Here is a 12,654-nt window from a genome sequence, read left to right as displayed (position 1 = left end):
ATCGCAAGATGGATTCGGCACAGAAAGCAACCCTGTCCTTCCTCAGCACTAGCCTTCCCAGCTGCAAAGTACACACTCCCGACTCTCCAGACTACGAAGACCTACGAAAGACATACGTCAACTCGAGCGCCCGCCCCTTTGCCATCGCGCGACCTCAAAAGGCCGAGGACGTCCAGTTACTAGTTCGGGCTTGCCGCGAAAATGGTGTCGACTTCAGTATTCGAACCGGCGGACACAATTGCGTGGGCCGGGCGCTGGTCGACAACGCCTTGACGATCGACATGCGCGAGATTGACTACGTCAAGGTCAGCGAGGATAAGAAAACGGCCAGGGTAGGTGGCGGTGTGCTTCTGGGTGGATTGCTGAAGGCTCTGGGGGAACATGGCCTGGTCACACCATCGTTTGTCTTCCCAGCTTTGCTCATTGACTCTGAAACCATGCTGACTGTTCTGCAGAGGTTCAGTGGCCTCCGTCGGCTATGTCGGATGGAGCACACTTGGTGGTTACGGTCCTCTCTCGAGCCTTCACGGCCTTGGTGTTGATCAGATTGTGGGCGCCAAGATTGTGGACAACAAAGGCGATATTGTCGATGCCGAGGCAGACCTGCTCAAGGGTATACGGGGAGCCGGTCCAATCTTCGGCCCCATCGTTGAACTCACGATCAAGGTGTACCCGCTGGATAAGGTATGGAAATGCGCTGTTGGTATATCTGATCCGAAAGGCTGACATTCCCAAAGCTACTGGTTGGGACACTAGTCTTTGATTCCACGGACATGCAAGCCATTTGGCGAAAGCTGACACAGGGGCTTCAAAATATCACATTGCCTGATCCGCTGCAAGTTCAGATTTTCGCCATGGACTTCCCCGGCGCCGGTAAGGTCTTGGCTGCTATCACGACCTGGGCCTCGGACGATCACGACGAGGGTCGTAAATGGATCGACAAAGTGGCCAGTCTGGGCACGTGTATCATGACCACGACGGACGCAAAGACGCCTGCGACATACGCAGAGGATAACGAGAAGCTGGCGCCCTACGGCGTGTACGGCCGTTCTTTCACCCTCAACGTCAGGGAGTTCACGGAAGAAACCGCCAAGGTATTGGCCGAGTACAGCCAGCAAGTCCCTAGCGGGAATTGCATGATTTCCGTTCACAGCCTCCGCCTGCCCAAAGAGAACGGGGACTCTGTGTTTGGGGCACGAGAGGTCCATCACATGGTTGAAATGGTGTCCATGGGTGTCGACCCGGCGCTGGAAGCACAGGCGACCACATGGGGCCAGGCGCTCCAGAAGGCACTGTGTGAGCGTGATTCGGGCAACATCCTCGATAGCGCATATATCTCGCTTCTCGACTATGACGATGCCGACGTCGCAAAGATTTACAACAAGCACCTGGACACCCTGGTCGGCTTGAAGAAGAAATATGACCCGGAGAATGTGTTTCACCACGCAGCACCGAGATTGCCAGTCCAGTAGGAGGGCTACCGGTATCTGTTAGTCCAATGCTTGGAGGTGAGCGGCTACCTGAAGGAGCTACAAGGGTCGGAGACTTTCCCCGAAATGCAAATGAATATCTATATGAACTTACTGTGAGTACCTTTGCTTATATGTAAGCTGTGTTCGGTGACTCTGGCACGCAGGCCTCAGGGTATATAGGAGCCTGCTCACTTCTACTAAAAAATCTAGGCTATATAGATTCACAGTTTAATGCTTCCCTATAAGACTGTCCGGATGTTATTAAGAGCGAGTAGTGTTATAGCAATTCAGTGGCGCCGATCTATTTCCCCGTGTATTATCTTGCTTAACACAGGGGCCTTGCTCCGTGAGCCTTTCTAATAAGGCTTATTTTTTAGGTCTTAGGCGACTATAACCGAATATAAGGAGCCAGGGAGTACACCGAAGAAGTCTATAGACAAGGCATTGTCTCTTACTAAAAGAAAAAGTATTAATGTGTCTCTAGGGTCTTTTGTTTATAGAAAACATTTAGAAGATTAAATAACGAATAGTTCCTCTCGAATTAGATTCCTTTACAGAGCCTTAACTCTTAACGTACATAATTCTTTTCAATAAGACGCATCTCCTTATCTCCCTGTAGCGCAAAAATCTGTTCAACTGAAGGAATTGTCGCCTCAACAGAATGCAACCCCCTTTTGTGACGAATAGAAGCAAACACGGACCTCATCCCACCAACTGCTGCTCGTATTCCATGATTCCCACAGATAACCAGTCCAACTTTCGAGAGCGCTGCAACCTCGTCGAACCCAAGGGAAGGGTAGTTGGTGGGCACTATCACAAGTGGCACTCTGCCATCCCACGCCTTGCAGAAAGAGACAATCTCTTCCGGCGTCTTCTGCTTGCTGTGTACCAGAATAGCATCGGCACCCGCGTCTGCATACGCCTCAGCCCTGCGCAAGGCCTCTTGCTGCCCCAAGCCAGCAATAAGAGCCTCGGTCCTGGCGATGATAACAAGTGAACTTGTGCTCTTGGCCGCCGATATCTTTCCCTGGAACTCCTGTATGGGTACCAGACTGTGTCTTCCGTTGGCCCTGAGGCTAGTGTCTTTCGGGAAGACTTTGTCTTCTAATACGACGGCTGTGGCACCGGCCAATTCGAACTGCGGAACTGAGTAGGCAACATTGACAGCGTTTCCAAAGCCTGTATCAATGTCTACAATGAGGGGCAGGTTGGTCGCGGCGCTCATGGTGCGAGTGACCTCCAAGTTGACACTCATTGGCAGAATGCTGGCGTCAGGAACTGCGTTTGCAGCGGAAATCTCGAAGCCGCTCACCCAAACAGCGGCAAAGCCTGCTTCTTCAACTAGTTTCGCGGAGAGAGCATTGTGGGACGACATGGCTATCGCCGGCTCGCACGGATTGAGGAGGCCCCGAAGCCTGTCGGCCCTGTTTTGTGTTGAGTTCGATGACATTTGAACTTGAGATGTGGCCGAGAAGACGTAATGAATTTGGGAAATATCTGAGCGCGATGCACTGTTTATCAGGGTGATTATGCTGATTGTCTATATATTACTACGGGGACTACAAAGAATCAATGTCGGAAGCGACTACCAAATTTCGGATATGGAATCCCGAAAATTAACACCGATACCACGCAAGGCACGCAGCCGGCCAGACTTCATTGAAACATCGGACCAGGAGATAGTGACTGGAGCATACGTGAAACTCCACTATCCTGCCCCCTGGTCAATCCCTTGCTCGGAAGTGAACGTCCGAGCTCGGGATCATATAAACTATCCTTCACGGCATGATTTAAGGAGGATAAACAACTCTGGCATTGCAAACCTCCACATCTTGACTATTTTCTTTGGGTTCTGAACATCTAAAATAATCTTGAGAAAGCCTTCTCTTCATCGATGCTATACCCTGAACGCCGAGACATGTTATTTCGAGAGAGCCTCGTCCCGTTTGCGCCTGCAGACCTACACTATGGCTTGAGGTCGGAGTTCATGGCCGACAAGTGCCTTGAAAAAGTGAATCTGGTCATTGGAGCTTATAGAGACGACCGAGGCCAGCCATGGGTCCTTCCCACTGTGGCACAGGTAGCAATCGATAGCCCCATCCGTGACCCGATAGCTAATACCTCAGCCATAGGCAATCCAGCTCTACCACGATGACGCCCTCCAGAACCAAGAATATTTGCCAATTGCAGGGGAGCAAAGCTTCTGCAAAGCCGCGGCGCACCTGCTTTTGGGCTGTGAAGACTCCGATATGCAGAATAGGGTGCGCAAAGAGCCTCACATTAAAGCCATCCTGCCTTACATCGCTGACGGGACTAGAAATTCTCATTCCAAACGATATCAGGCACTGGCGCGGTCCATCTAGGTGCCGTGTTCTTGTCTAAGTTTCTCGCCGTCCCGAAACCCCTCGTGTATCTCTCAGATCCCACTTGGGATAATCACGTTCCGGTGTTCACTCATGCTGGGCTCTCCGTCAAGCATTACCAATACTACTCGACTGAAACGAGGCTGTTGAACTTTGAAGGCATGATCCAGGACCTGCAGGATGCCCCACGAGGCAGTATCATTGTCCTGCAAGCAAGCGCACACAACCCTACAGGCGTTGACCCATCACAGTCTCAGTGGGAGCAGATAGCCGAGACTATGAAATCGTCGGGCCACTTTGCATTCTTCGACTGCGCCTATCAAGGATTCGCAACGGGCGATCTGATGCAAGATAGCTTTGCTGTCCGACATTTCTTCCAGCAGGGCATCGAGATGTTCATCGCGCAATCCTTTTCGAAGAATCTCGGGCTTTATGGACAACGGACAGGATGTTTGCACTATGTGGCAAATCCTGGATCGGAAGCTTCGTCGACTGTCCAGCGGGTAGCTTCTCAGCTGTCATCGCTCCAGCGCTCGGAGATATCCACGCCGCCACTTTACGGAGCCAAGATTGCTTCTCTTGTGTTGAATGACAAGACACTATCAAAAGACTGGCTGGGAGATTTGGCGACCATGTCCGAGCGTATTGCGAAAATGAGGGCTGAGTTACAAGGTCGCCTAGAGGAACTAGGGACACCGGGAAATTGGCGCCACATCACTACTCAGATTGGAATGTTCGCTTACACTGGTTTGAACGAGTCTGAGGTTGAGCTTTTGCGAACCAAGTGGCACGTCTATATGCTCCCGAGCGGGAGAATGAGTGTCGCAGGACTGAACAGCCGGAATGTTAGTTATGTGGCCGACGCAATTCACGATGTCGTGGGCAAGGTAAAAGTTCGGAAATAAAATAGTCTAATAAGACATGACGCAACTGAGGCAATTGTTCTTGGTGAATGGAAATCCTGATAATAAGGACTAACTGATGGAGGAAAATTGTGAGAGAAACAAGAACATAAACCTGAACGGCTGGCATTGCTTGGCACCTCCGATCTTCGGCACTGCGATCCCGATTCCCGACCCGATTTCGCCCCAACCTGCATCACCTAGAAGTTCCATCACACTGTTTTGCTCTATTGTAGATGCAGAAGATGTCGCCCACTAGCCTACCAGCGACCCGTGCACGGAAAAGAATCCCGGTGGCGTGAGTATAATGTCACAGAGCACACGAAGTGCCGGCATGGGACACTGAGTCACTGACAAACCTTGGGACAAGCTGCCGGCTATGCAAGCAACGGAAGGTCAAATGTAGCGGCTCCCATCCTTGTTCGAATTGTACCGGACGAGGGCGCGATTGTATATTTGACGAGGCGGAGAAGAAGGTGACTATCTTAGAGAGGTTCGCTAGTGAAGCCCCCGCTTCCTTCCAGACAGCTAATGGTCATTAGGAATCTCCGAGCCTTACAAGACAGGGCTACACAGAATGCCCCCTCGGCGGAAGGTGACAGCGGCGTGCAAGCAGAGCCGAGTGTTGAGACGTGTTCACAAAACACGACTGACGGACGCCCGCCTTCTACTCTAACGGGACATGGCAATGCGGGTTCAGCTCGACGGCCCAGTCCTGCCCAGACTGGAGCCAAATGTACGTTCCAGCTCACGGATGAGGGGTTTACTAAAATTTCATGCAAGGCAGTCATCCCTCAGCTCTATGGCCCATTTTCGAGGCAGCGGCCTCTGCTCTTGGCGTTGTGGGAATGTCGCATTCGCAACCGCCTCCGGTGTTAGCCAGAGATAACGCTCACAAGACAGTTTCCGGGAAGGGCCTCGAAGGTTTCACGCCATATATCTTCCCGCAAAAGGAACTCATGGCTTATCTGATTCAGGGGGTGGACTTTCACCTCAATCATTTCCTCTGCGTCTTCGATCCAAAGACGGCTTTGACCCAGCTTGAATCACTACCTCTAGAGCCTGTAGACAAGAAGCTCACAAGAATACAGGCTAAGCTTGCCATACTTGTAGGCTTGGGTAAATTCTTTCGCGAAAAAGGCGGACTACCGGGAGAAGTGCCTGGGATGAGCGAATTCATGGTGGCCCGAGATATTCCCTCAGATTCAGAGCTGCTTCAAGATCCAGTGGACGCGGCAGAGACTCTATGCCTCCTATCCTGCTACGCCGACGCGACCGGGTTTCATGAACTCGCCTACATCTATGTAAGATAGGCCGCCGCGGGTGCGCTATGCTGCCACAGCTAATAACGTCCTAGATTGGGCATGCAACAAGGCTCCTGCATGTCTCGCAGTTTGGTCACGGCGCAACCCAAATCATGGGGGAAACTCCTGAGAGACAGTATTGGATCTCTCGCCTCTCTATAAGTGTCGCAATATTGAATGTGTGGGTCTGTGGGACGCTGAGAATCCCACCCGACTTCAGCCCCCGGCATCACTCCTCGATAAGCTCGCCTTTCAATGGGGACGAACAGAGACCGAGTAACAGAGCGCTACAAATTGGATTGGGGTTAACAGTGATAATGAACGAGGCCCTCGAACGCTGTCGCTGCTACCTGGAAAGTGATCCGACAGGAGGACCTGGTGAAAGAGGGCGCGAATGGGAGCCAATACTACCGGACTCGACCACTATCATGACCACACTACGAACCATTGCGCAGCACGGACAGGAAATCATGAATCTCACAGCAAGCCCCATGAATACGGGTATAACAGAAAGATGCGGCATTGAATTGCATCTGTGGTATTGCCATGTAAGCCAAGTCTCTTTATTCCACGGGTCGGTAATTCTAATTTGTGATTATCCAGTCGGTTGTCCTTGTCACCTTGCCAAGTATTATTCACATGGCAAGACGCAGCAATGGACTCCACCGGGTGATCCCATCTGAATATACAAACCCTGTCGTGTGGAGGGCTTGTGCAAAATACGCATTCCTAGGGCTTAAATTAATCATTGAACTACATAAGCACGGATTCTCAGGTGGCCATGAACTCCCTCCCTTCCCTCAATATTTCACTAACGCTCGCAGATACGTACTCGGGCATCAAACTTGAGATCCTAGCAGCAGCAATGCTAGCCCTAGTCCTTGTGAGCTTTCCTGAAGCAGAGGAGGACATACCCATGTGGGAAAGGGTCCAAGCGATTCTGGAAGATGTCGCGGACCGCGGGAGCTTAGATGCACGCTCTGTCTTAACAGGAGTGCGGACCATTGCCCGGAATGCGATACGAAACAGGTCCTCACGAAGGCAGCAAGCTTGGATACCGCAGGTAGACTTCGCGGCGTGGGACAGTTTCGACGGATTCTTGCGACAACCACATCTACTCCATATATTCGACATGAGCCAGGATTCTGGAATTGTCCGTTTCGCAGGGGAAGATTACGCTGCGTCCCCCTCGGGCACTGGCCGTTTGCTGAACGACACACCGCTGTCACAGATCGATGCACCCTATCTAGATGCCTTGGCCTCTGCGGGCGACTTCACCTTTTCCACCGAAGACCTCCAGTGGCTAGACGCTGTTCAATAATAAAGTCTGTTTTTGCCTTGATAAGGAAGTGGTCTTGAATACGTGTACTCGCTGTGACGCGCTGGGCTGCGACCGCCGGCAGCGGAAGGCGGGATGCGGAATGCGATCCCGATTCCGGATCTCGAGTCATGTGCCTGACTCCAATCCGTCGGATACGGAATACCGAAGTTGTCTCGTATTTTACCTGGTCCCCTCTTCTCTTCCACTAGAAAACTTCATTCAAACAACCAAAATGGTCCAAAACAATCTCCAAAGAAATGTGGCACGACGAGAGATTTGCACTGTGAGCCACAATTCATCGCGACATATTTGGTGTCCGACAGCTAATGCCATTGTAGTCGGTTGCAATTAAGTCGTTGCCGAATCCCGAAGTCATCTTACTAGCTCGCCAGGCAGGGTACGACAGCGTGTTCATTGACCTCGAACACTCCACGCTTTCAATCAGCGACGCCAGCACATTGTGCACTACAGCACTGCAAGCCGAAATCTCCCCATTCGTTCGAGTCCCGCGAAGTTGTGGGAGCGGTTTTGTCCAACGAGTTCTTGATGGAGGTGCGGTAGGCATCGTTTATCCCCATATCAACACAAAAGGTGCAGCGCAGCCCCAGACTTATTCGGCCGGTATCTGTAGTTCAAGATTTTAACGGAATTCACAGATGAAGCCAGAGCAGCGGTAGCGATGACCAAATTCCCTCCGCTTGGGACGCGGTCTCTTACGGCGGCTCTCCCTCACTTTCTTTACAAGCAAGTGGAAGCAAAAGAGGTGGTCACACAGCTGAACGAAACCGGATCAATGGTCTTTGCCATGATTGAAACATCAGAAGCTGTAAGCAACGCATATGATATCGCCACGGTCCACGGCGTAGACGTGCTACTGCTCGGGGCGAATGATCTGTCACTCGAAATGGGTATACTAGGCGAGTGGGAACATCCCACATTCCAGGTCGCCTTGCGTCAGGTCTCGCATGCTTGTGAAGCGAATGGTAAGATCTTTGGGATCTCCGGTATATATTCTAAGCCGGATATTGTCCGGTGGGTAATTCATGAGTTAGGAGCGAAGTATATTCTCGGACATTCGGACTTAGGTCTCTTGCTAATAGCTATGCGGAAGAACGTAGAGACATTACGAATATTGTAATTAGATTAAATTATAATAATAATATTAGTTTTAATATAAAGGCTAGTAAGAAAGAATAAAAAGAGAGCACAAAGTTAAAAAAATATAATAATATAATAAGTTATTTTATTTATAATTAAGTCTATAGCTATAAATATAGAAAAGATAAAGTATATATAAAATATACATTAGGTTATATCTTAATTATAATACCTTTGATTTATAATTTCTTTAAAATTTATAGTATTTTCTTAAATTTTCTTTTATTATAAAACTCGCGATAGTTACTTGAGTTAAAGACTTATAATTATAATATAAATCTTTCTAATTATATTTAATACTAAGGGTTACTTATTCTAACCGTAACTTATATATCCTTTTTCTTAATATTAAATAGAAATCGGAATCTTTAATAAAGACTCTTTCGTCCGTGCTTTACTATACACGAATTAGAGACTTATAATTTAATAAGAGTTAATCTACTCGACTAAATGACTACACACCTTGTTATAAAGTAAATACACTAGCGTATTAGACAACGTAAACATACGGATCCAACGTGTCCACGAAGCGCAACAGCGGCTTTGAATCCAGCGACCCAATCCACATGGCCGCCCGATTCATCACCCACAGCGCAATAACCAAAATGTCCCTGTCCATAATCGTCAGACACATTATCTTGGCCTCCGGCCCTGGGACTCTCAGCAACTCATCCCCGAGCGACCAGGACAATTCCCGCTCCTTTCCCCCGTTGCCGTCGCCTCTGCGCCACGTGAGCCACTTGGATGAAAACTCGTACTCGAGGCTAGTCTCTGCGACCACTTTTGCTTCCTCAATCTTGTCACGCAGCTCGCGTAAGATCTGGGTATGTTGCAATAAGATCTCTTGCTCCCACTCGGGGACGCGGCCCTCGACCACGAAACACTGCACCTTCAGGACTGTCAGCTTCATCACTCAAGTCTTTTGAGTCTAAGAGAGGGTATAGGACAGGCACTACCTCAAGTTCTAGGTCTTCATCAAACTGCGTGCCCAGCTCGTATCGTACACCGAAATCGGCCAGGGTTTCCTCTTCCAGTTGTTGTATATCTATAGTCGTGCGGTTGAATTCCTCCTCCACTAGAAACGTTGGGACCGAGACCGAGAAGTAAGGGGCATGTGACTCGTTCTGAGATTGCGAAGAAGACTCCCGGCTTGGATTGTCCCCAGCTAAGCTCGCTTCGCTTTTGATCCCCAAGGTTTCTGCCCTCTTTGTGGCATGTCTCTCCTTCAGCAAGTTGAGTTTTTCTGTCAGCCCACGTGTATTGTCCTGGTTCTCCCTTCGTACCTCGTCGAAACTCATACTTTCCTGTATTTGCAGCCGTCGAATGGCACGGTCCACCCATGTCTGGAAGGCGTCGTCCAGGATAAACAATGCCCCCAGACTTAGCTTTAGCGGAAGCGCAGTCGATTCCCCCAGGTAATTAGAGAGATAATTGTCAAGGGCGATCCTCTCACGCAGGTGTTTCGCGTTAAACTTGAGATCCGAAGGATCTACATCTGGCCTGAAACTCCCTAGCGGTATCTGCCCCATACCCAACGACTCCCAAAATGTCTTCGACAAAAACGTCTCGCTATGGTGCATAATCACCGTAGTCCTAGACAGTAGCATGCTGAAAAACCTGTGCCTCCTCACCACGAAACCCCACGGATCCCACTCGAGACTAAGGAACAGTCCGATAGGCTTCTCGAGCGCGTTCCGTGGAAATATCCATATTGACCGCTTGCCGGCCTCCTGGAACGAGATAGTCGCCTGGTGTACGTTCATAATCCGCTTCCGTCTTGGCCCACGGTGAGTGGTCAGGCGGATACTGGTGATCAGCACTCGCATCATGGCGCTGTTGTGGTCGTATGGCAGGAGGCGCAAGACTTTAGGCTCCCTTGGTTCCGTGAGACCCAGCGACCGTAGGGCGTTGCCAGTAGAGCGGGGCATGTCGTCGCTCTCTTGTAGGTCAAAAACGGAAATGCTCACGTCGAGGTTATCCGCGGAAAAGTTGCCATGGACTACTGCATCCTCCTCTTCATCACCGGGATCTTCGAGGGATATGACCACGCGCTGGCCATCGGCTTCCATTCCACAGGGCAAAAAACCCTGCGCCAGCCAAAACAGTGTCTCGAGCGAGACTACATCGCGCTTCGCAGGGCGGCCCTTAGCTGGAAACATATCCTTGTTAGTGTGTGGGGTAAACGAGACCAAGTTCAGGTAGTTCCATGATCCTTTCTGCCTTCCAGAGTTTCGTATCCTGCCCGTAATCCCAAAGATGGTGGGCGGACGGCGATATAGTGAAGAGCCAGAATCGGAGTCGCTTCGAGGAGTCAGGTTTCCGAGGGTTGGCTCGTCGGGGAGTGGAACAGGGGACAAGACCCGGTATTGCCGCTCCCCCTCGTCAACAGGAGTGGTCCTGGGGCGCCTAGGACGTACGCCAGGGTGGAACGTCCTAAAGTCATTCTTGATATCTCGTTTTAAGCCGAGCTCCTGCTGCCGATTGCGACGTACGCGAGCCCTGTGAAGCACGCCCTTATCCGGCCTGTTCCCATATCGTCCTAGTAAGCCCAAAATTAGCACCCAGTACTTGCTGGCAACAAGCGCGGTCTGGCTCTGCACAATCTCGAGTGTCCCTCCTCTAGGCACGCAGAGGTCCACCTCCGCCTCGCCGTCTAGATCATGAGCCTGATACGACTCAATGAGCTCCGCCAGTTTTGCCCAACTAGTGTTGAACTGCTGATAACTTTTCCTGCCGCGAATTGTCCAGGGCCCTCGGGTAGCCGCAGGAGCCACGAGGGGGATAGTCGTAGTCTCATTCGAGATGTACGAGGGAGCAAGGTCCGGGACGCGGATACGTCGAAAGACGCGCATGCCACGGGTGAAGCGGTACCCGCGGGTAACGTACTTGCCCGAGTCGTCCTTTACGGCATTCAGGGCGCGGTTGCTATCACTGAGAGAGGCGCGGAGGGCGAGGTAAGGGCCGACAACGCCCACCAGTGCTATTATAGCGACGGCGGCTCCCAGCCAAGTGCCGATGTTGGAGGTGAGGTTGATTGTGTCGACCATGATGGTATTGTTTGCCGCGGGGGGACTAGAAGCACAGCAATACTAAGTATATGTCGGTGAGTAAAAGAGAGAGGAGAGTGACTCTGTAAGTGGAGAGGGGAGGAGTTTCGTATGAGACTAAGTGAGGGGTAAAGCAGCGAGCAAAAAATCAGCCGCAGTTAATATGATTAATTAATGTAAAGTAGTTATCGGGTAGATATTACGACCCGACATACGACCGCATTGCAGGGGGGCACTCTGCTGCCGCGGGGATGCTTGTTTCGGGCACCATGTCAGGCACCCGCCAGGTGACCAGGACACCTCCGTCCTCTTACTCAGCCCTGCCGCACTAGTTGGTCTTGGCATACTTTGGGTGGGTGACAATAACTCTAGGATGAGTGGTGATATCGAGATTCATTGGCTACCACGGTACCATGCTTGGAGATGGTAAGCCGGAACGTGTTTTGGCTACCGCCAAGTGCTGACGGGCGCCATGCACTCCCACGCTCGAGACAGGTGCAGGCAGACCTGGAAAATCCTTTATTACCTACACAAGGACTATCAGGGGATGACCTGATCTCCTCTCGTCCATTCTCCATGAAAGATTCGAGGTCATCCTCAGCCCTACGTGGTTCCCTTCGTCTCACGGTCGCCATGGCGTCCACCGACACATCGACAGCAAACCTCCCCAAGGAACCTCGGGTCCAGCAGGATGCTTCTTCCCACACAATCAGCTCCTCCAAGCCCCAACCTACGGCCAACCAGCAAGAGGTCGAGAAGCGGCGCCCGTTGGACAATGGTATGGTCCCAGAGCAACCGCCGCGCCTCTACTGGGTGCGCGCACTCGTCCTGATCTTTGTCCCGTCCATCGTCACGGCCTACTACGGAGTCATCTGGGTGCAGCTCGTGCAAAACAGCGTCCACGACGAAGCCGCCAAGTACCGCAGCTACTCAGGATCCCTCATCTTCTACTCGTGGTTCCTCATCGGTGTCTTTGGCCTGTTAGGGTTAGGTTAGCTAGGGTTAGGGTTAGGGTTAGGGTTAGGGTTAGGGTTAGGGTTAGGGTTAGGGTTAGGGTTAGGGTTAGGGTTAGGGTTAGGGTTAGGGT

The 12,654-nt window shown here is 51.1% G+C and overlaps 7 protein-coding genes across 7 annotated transcripts; 5 read left to right on the top strand and 2 right to left on the bottom strand.

Moving 5' to 3' along the window:
• Positions 1-8: 8 nt before the first annotated feature.
• Positions 9-1,472, top strand: F5Z01DRAFT_625705 (uncharacterized protein; the record flags this gene model as incomplete). Its single annotated transcript, XM_046261443.1, has 3 exons — positions 9-400; positions 456-684; positions 738-1,472. 3 exons carry the CDS (start codon positions 9-11, stop codon positions 1,470-1,472), a joined length of 1,356 nt encoding a protein of 451 aa, XP_046116289.1.
• A 568-nt stretch (positions 1,473-2,040) lies between these two features.
• On the bottom strand, positions 2,041-2,972 carry F5Z01DRAFT_751872 (Phosphonopyruvate hydrolase complex with Phosphonopyruvate and Mg++; the record flags this gene model as incomplete). Its single annotated transcript, XM_046267060.1, has 1 exon — positions 2,041-2,972. Exon 1 carries the CDS (start codon positions 2,920-2,922, stop codon positions 2,041-2,043), a length of 882 nt encoding a protein of 293 aa, XP_046116288.1. The 5' UTR covers positions 2,923-2,972.
• A 316-nt stretch (positions 2,973-3,288) lies between these two features.
• F5Z01DRAFT_660503 (aspartate transaminase) lies at positions 3,289-4,814 on the top strand. The gene is made up of 3 exons (XM_046263834.1): positions 3,289-3,552; positions 3,605-3,733; positions 3,790-4,814. Exons 1-3 carry the CDS (start codon positions 3,367-3,369, stop codon positions 4,738-4,740), a joined length of 1,266 nt encoding a protein of 421 aa, XP_046116287.1. The 5' UTR covers positions 3,289-3,366; the 3' UTR covers positions 4,741-4,814.
• A 51-nt stretch (positions 4,815-4,865) lies between these two features.
• F5Z01DRAFT_660486 (uncharacterized protein) lies at positions 4,866-7,568 on the top strand. The gene is made up of 7 exons (XM_046263833.1): positions 4,866-5,035; positions 5,108-5,230; positions 5,280-5,473; positions 5,521-6,041; positions 6,095-6,589; positions 6,645-6,816; positions 6,866-7,568. Exons 1-7 carry the CDS (start codon positions 4,974-4,976, stop codon positions 7,360-7,362), a joined length of 2,064 nt encoding a protein of 687 aa, XP_046116286.1. The 5' UTR covers positions 4,866-4,973; the 3' UTR covers positions 7,363-7,568.
• F5Z01DRAFT_660481 (Pyruvate/Phosphoenolpyruvate kinase) lies at positions 7,555-8,690 on the top strand. The gene is made up of 3 exons (XM_046263832.1): positions 7,555-7,645; positions 7,701-7,953; positions 8,019-8,690. The coding sequence occupies exons 1-3, from the start codon at positions 7,595-7,597 to the stop codon at positions 8,498-8,500; spliced, it is 786 nt and encodes a 261-aa protein (XP_046116285.1). The 5' UTR covers positions 7,555-7,594; the 3' UTR covers positions 8,501-8,690.
• A 233-nt stretch (positions 8,691-8,923) lies between these two features.
• On the bottom strand, positions 8,924-11,778 carry F5Z01DRAFT_224444 (uncharacterized protein). The gene is made up of 2 exons (XM_046258254.1): positions 9,477-11,778; positions 8,924-9,409 (listed from the first exon to the last, which is right to left on the bottom strand). Exons 1-2 carry the CDS (start codon positions 11,565-11,567, stop codon positions 9,011-9,013), a joined length of 2,490 nt encoding a protein of 829 aa, XP_046116284.1. The 5' UTR covers positions 11,568-11,778; the 3' UTR covers positions 8,924-9,010.
• Positions 11,779-12,200: 422 nt separating this feature from the next.
• On the top strand, positions 12,201-12,563 carry F5Z01DRAFT_675847 (uncharacterized protein; the record flags this gene model as incomplete). Its single annotated transcript, XM_046265189.1, has 1 exon — positions 12,201-12,563. The coding sequence occupies one exon, from the start codon at positions 12,201-12,203 to the stop codon at positions 12,561-12,563; it is 363 nt and encodes a 120-aa protein (XP_046116283.1).
• Between the last annotated feature and the right edge of the window lie 91 nt (positions 12,564-12,654).

This window comes from Emericellopsis atlantica, assembly GCF_019669845.1.
Source record: "Emericellopsis atlantica unplaced genomic scaffold F5Z01scaffold_21, whole genome shotgun sequence".
Lineage (NCBI taxonomy): Eukaryota > Fungi > Ascomycota > Sordariomycetes > Hypocreales > Bionectriaceae > Emericellopsis > Emericellopsis atlantica.
The sequence above is the reverse complement of the archived record's forward strand: the minus strand, read 5'-3'. Positions and strand labels throughout refer to the sequence as shown.

What these genes read in the sequence shown, in the direction of transcription:
- F5Z01DRAFT_660503 (XM_046263834.1), top strand. Translation starts at nt 3,367, where the DNA reads ATGCTATACCCTGAACGCCGAGACATGTTATTTCGAGAGAGCCTCGTC. An exon ending in TCCTTCCCACTGTGGCACAG is followed by an intron (nt 3,553 to 3,604) that starts GTAGCAATCGAT and finishes CCTCAGCCATAG; the next exon opens with GCAATCCAGCTCTACCACGA. An exon ending in ACTCCGATATGCAGAATAGG is followed by an intron (nt 3,734 to 3,789) that starts GTGCGCAAAGAG and finishes TGACGGGACTAG; the next exon opens with AAATTCTCATTCCAAACGAT.
- F5Z01DRAFT_660486 (XM_046263833.1), top strand. Translation starts at nt 4,974, where the DNA reads ATGCAGAAGATGTCGCCCACTAGCCTACCAGCGACCCGTGCACGGAAA. An exon ending in ATGAACTCGCCTACATCTAT is followed by an intron (nt 6,042 to 6,094) that starts GTAAGATAGGCC and finishes ATAACGTCCTAG; the next exon opens with ATTGGGCATGCAACAAGGCT. An exon ending in ACATAAGCACGGATTCTCAG is followed by an intron (nt 6,817 to 6,865) that starts GTGGCCATGAAC and finishes TAACGCTCGCAG; the next exon opens with ATACGTACTCGGGCATCAAA.
- F5Z01DRAFT_660481 (XM_046263832.1), top strand. Translation starts at nt 7,595, where the DNA reads ATGGTCCAAAACAATCTCCAAAGAAATGTGGCACGACGAGAGATTTGC. An exon ending in CACGACGAGAGATTTGCACT is followed by an intron (nt 7,646 to 7,700) that starts GTGAGCCACAAT and finishes ATGCCATTGTAG; the next exon opens with TCGGTTGCAATTAAGTCGTT. An exon ending in TCCCCATATCAACACAAAAG is followed by an intron (nt 7,954 to 8,018) that starts GTGCAGCGCAGC and finishes CGGAATTCACAG; the next exon opens with ATGAAGCCAGAGCAGCGGTA.
- F5Z01DRAFT_224444 (XM_046258254.1), bottom strand. Translation starts at nt 11,567, where the DNA reads ATGGTCGACACAATCAACCTCACCTCCAACATCGGCACTTGGCTGGGA. An exon ending in ATGAAGACCTAGAACTTGAG is followed by an intron (nt 9,410 to 9,476) that starts GTAGTGCCTGTC and finishes ACAGTCCTGAAG; the next exon opens with GTGCAGTGTTTCGTGGTCGA.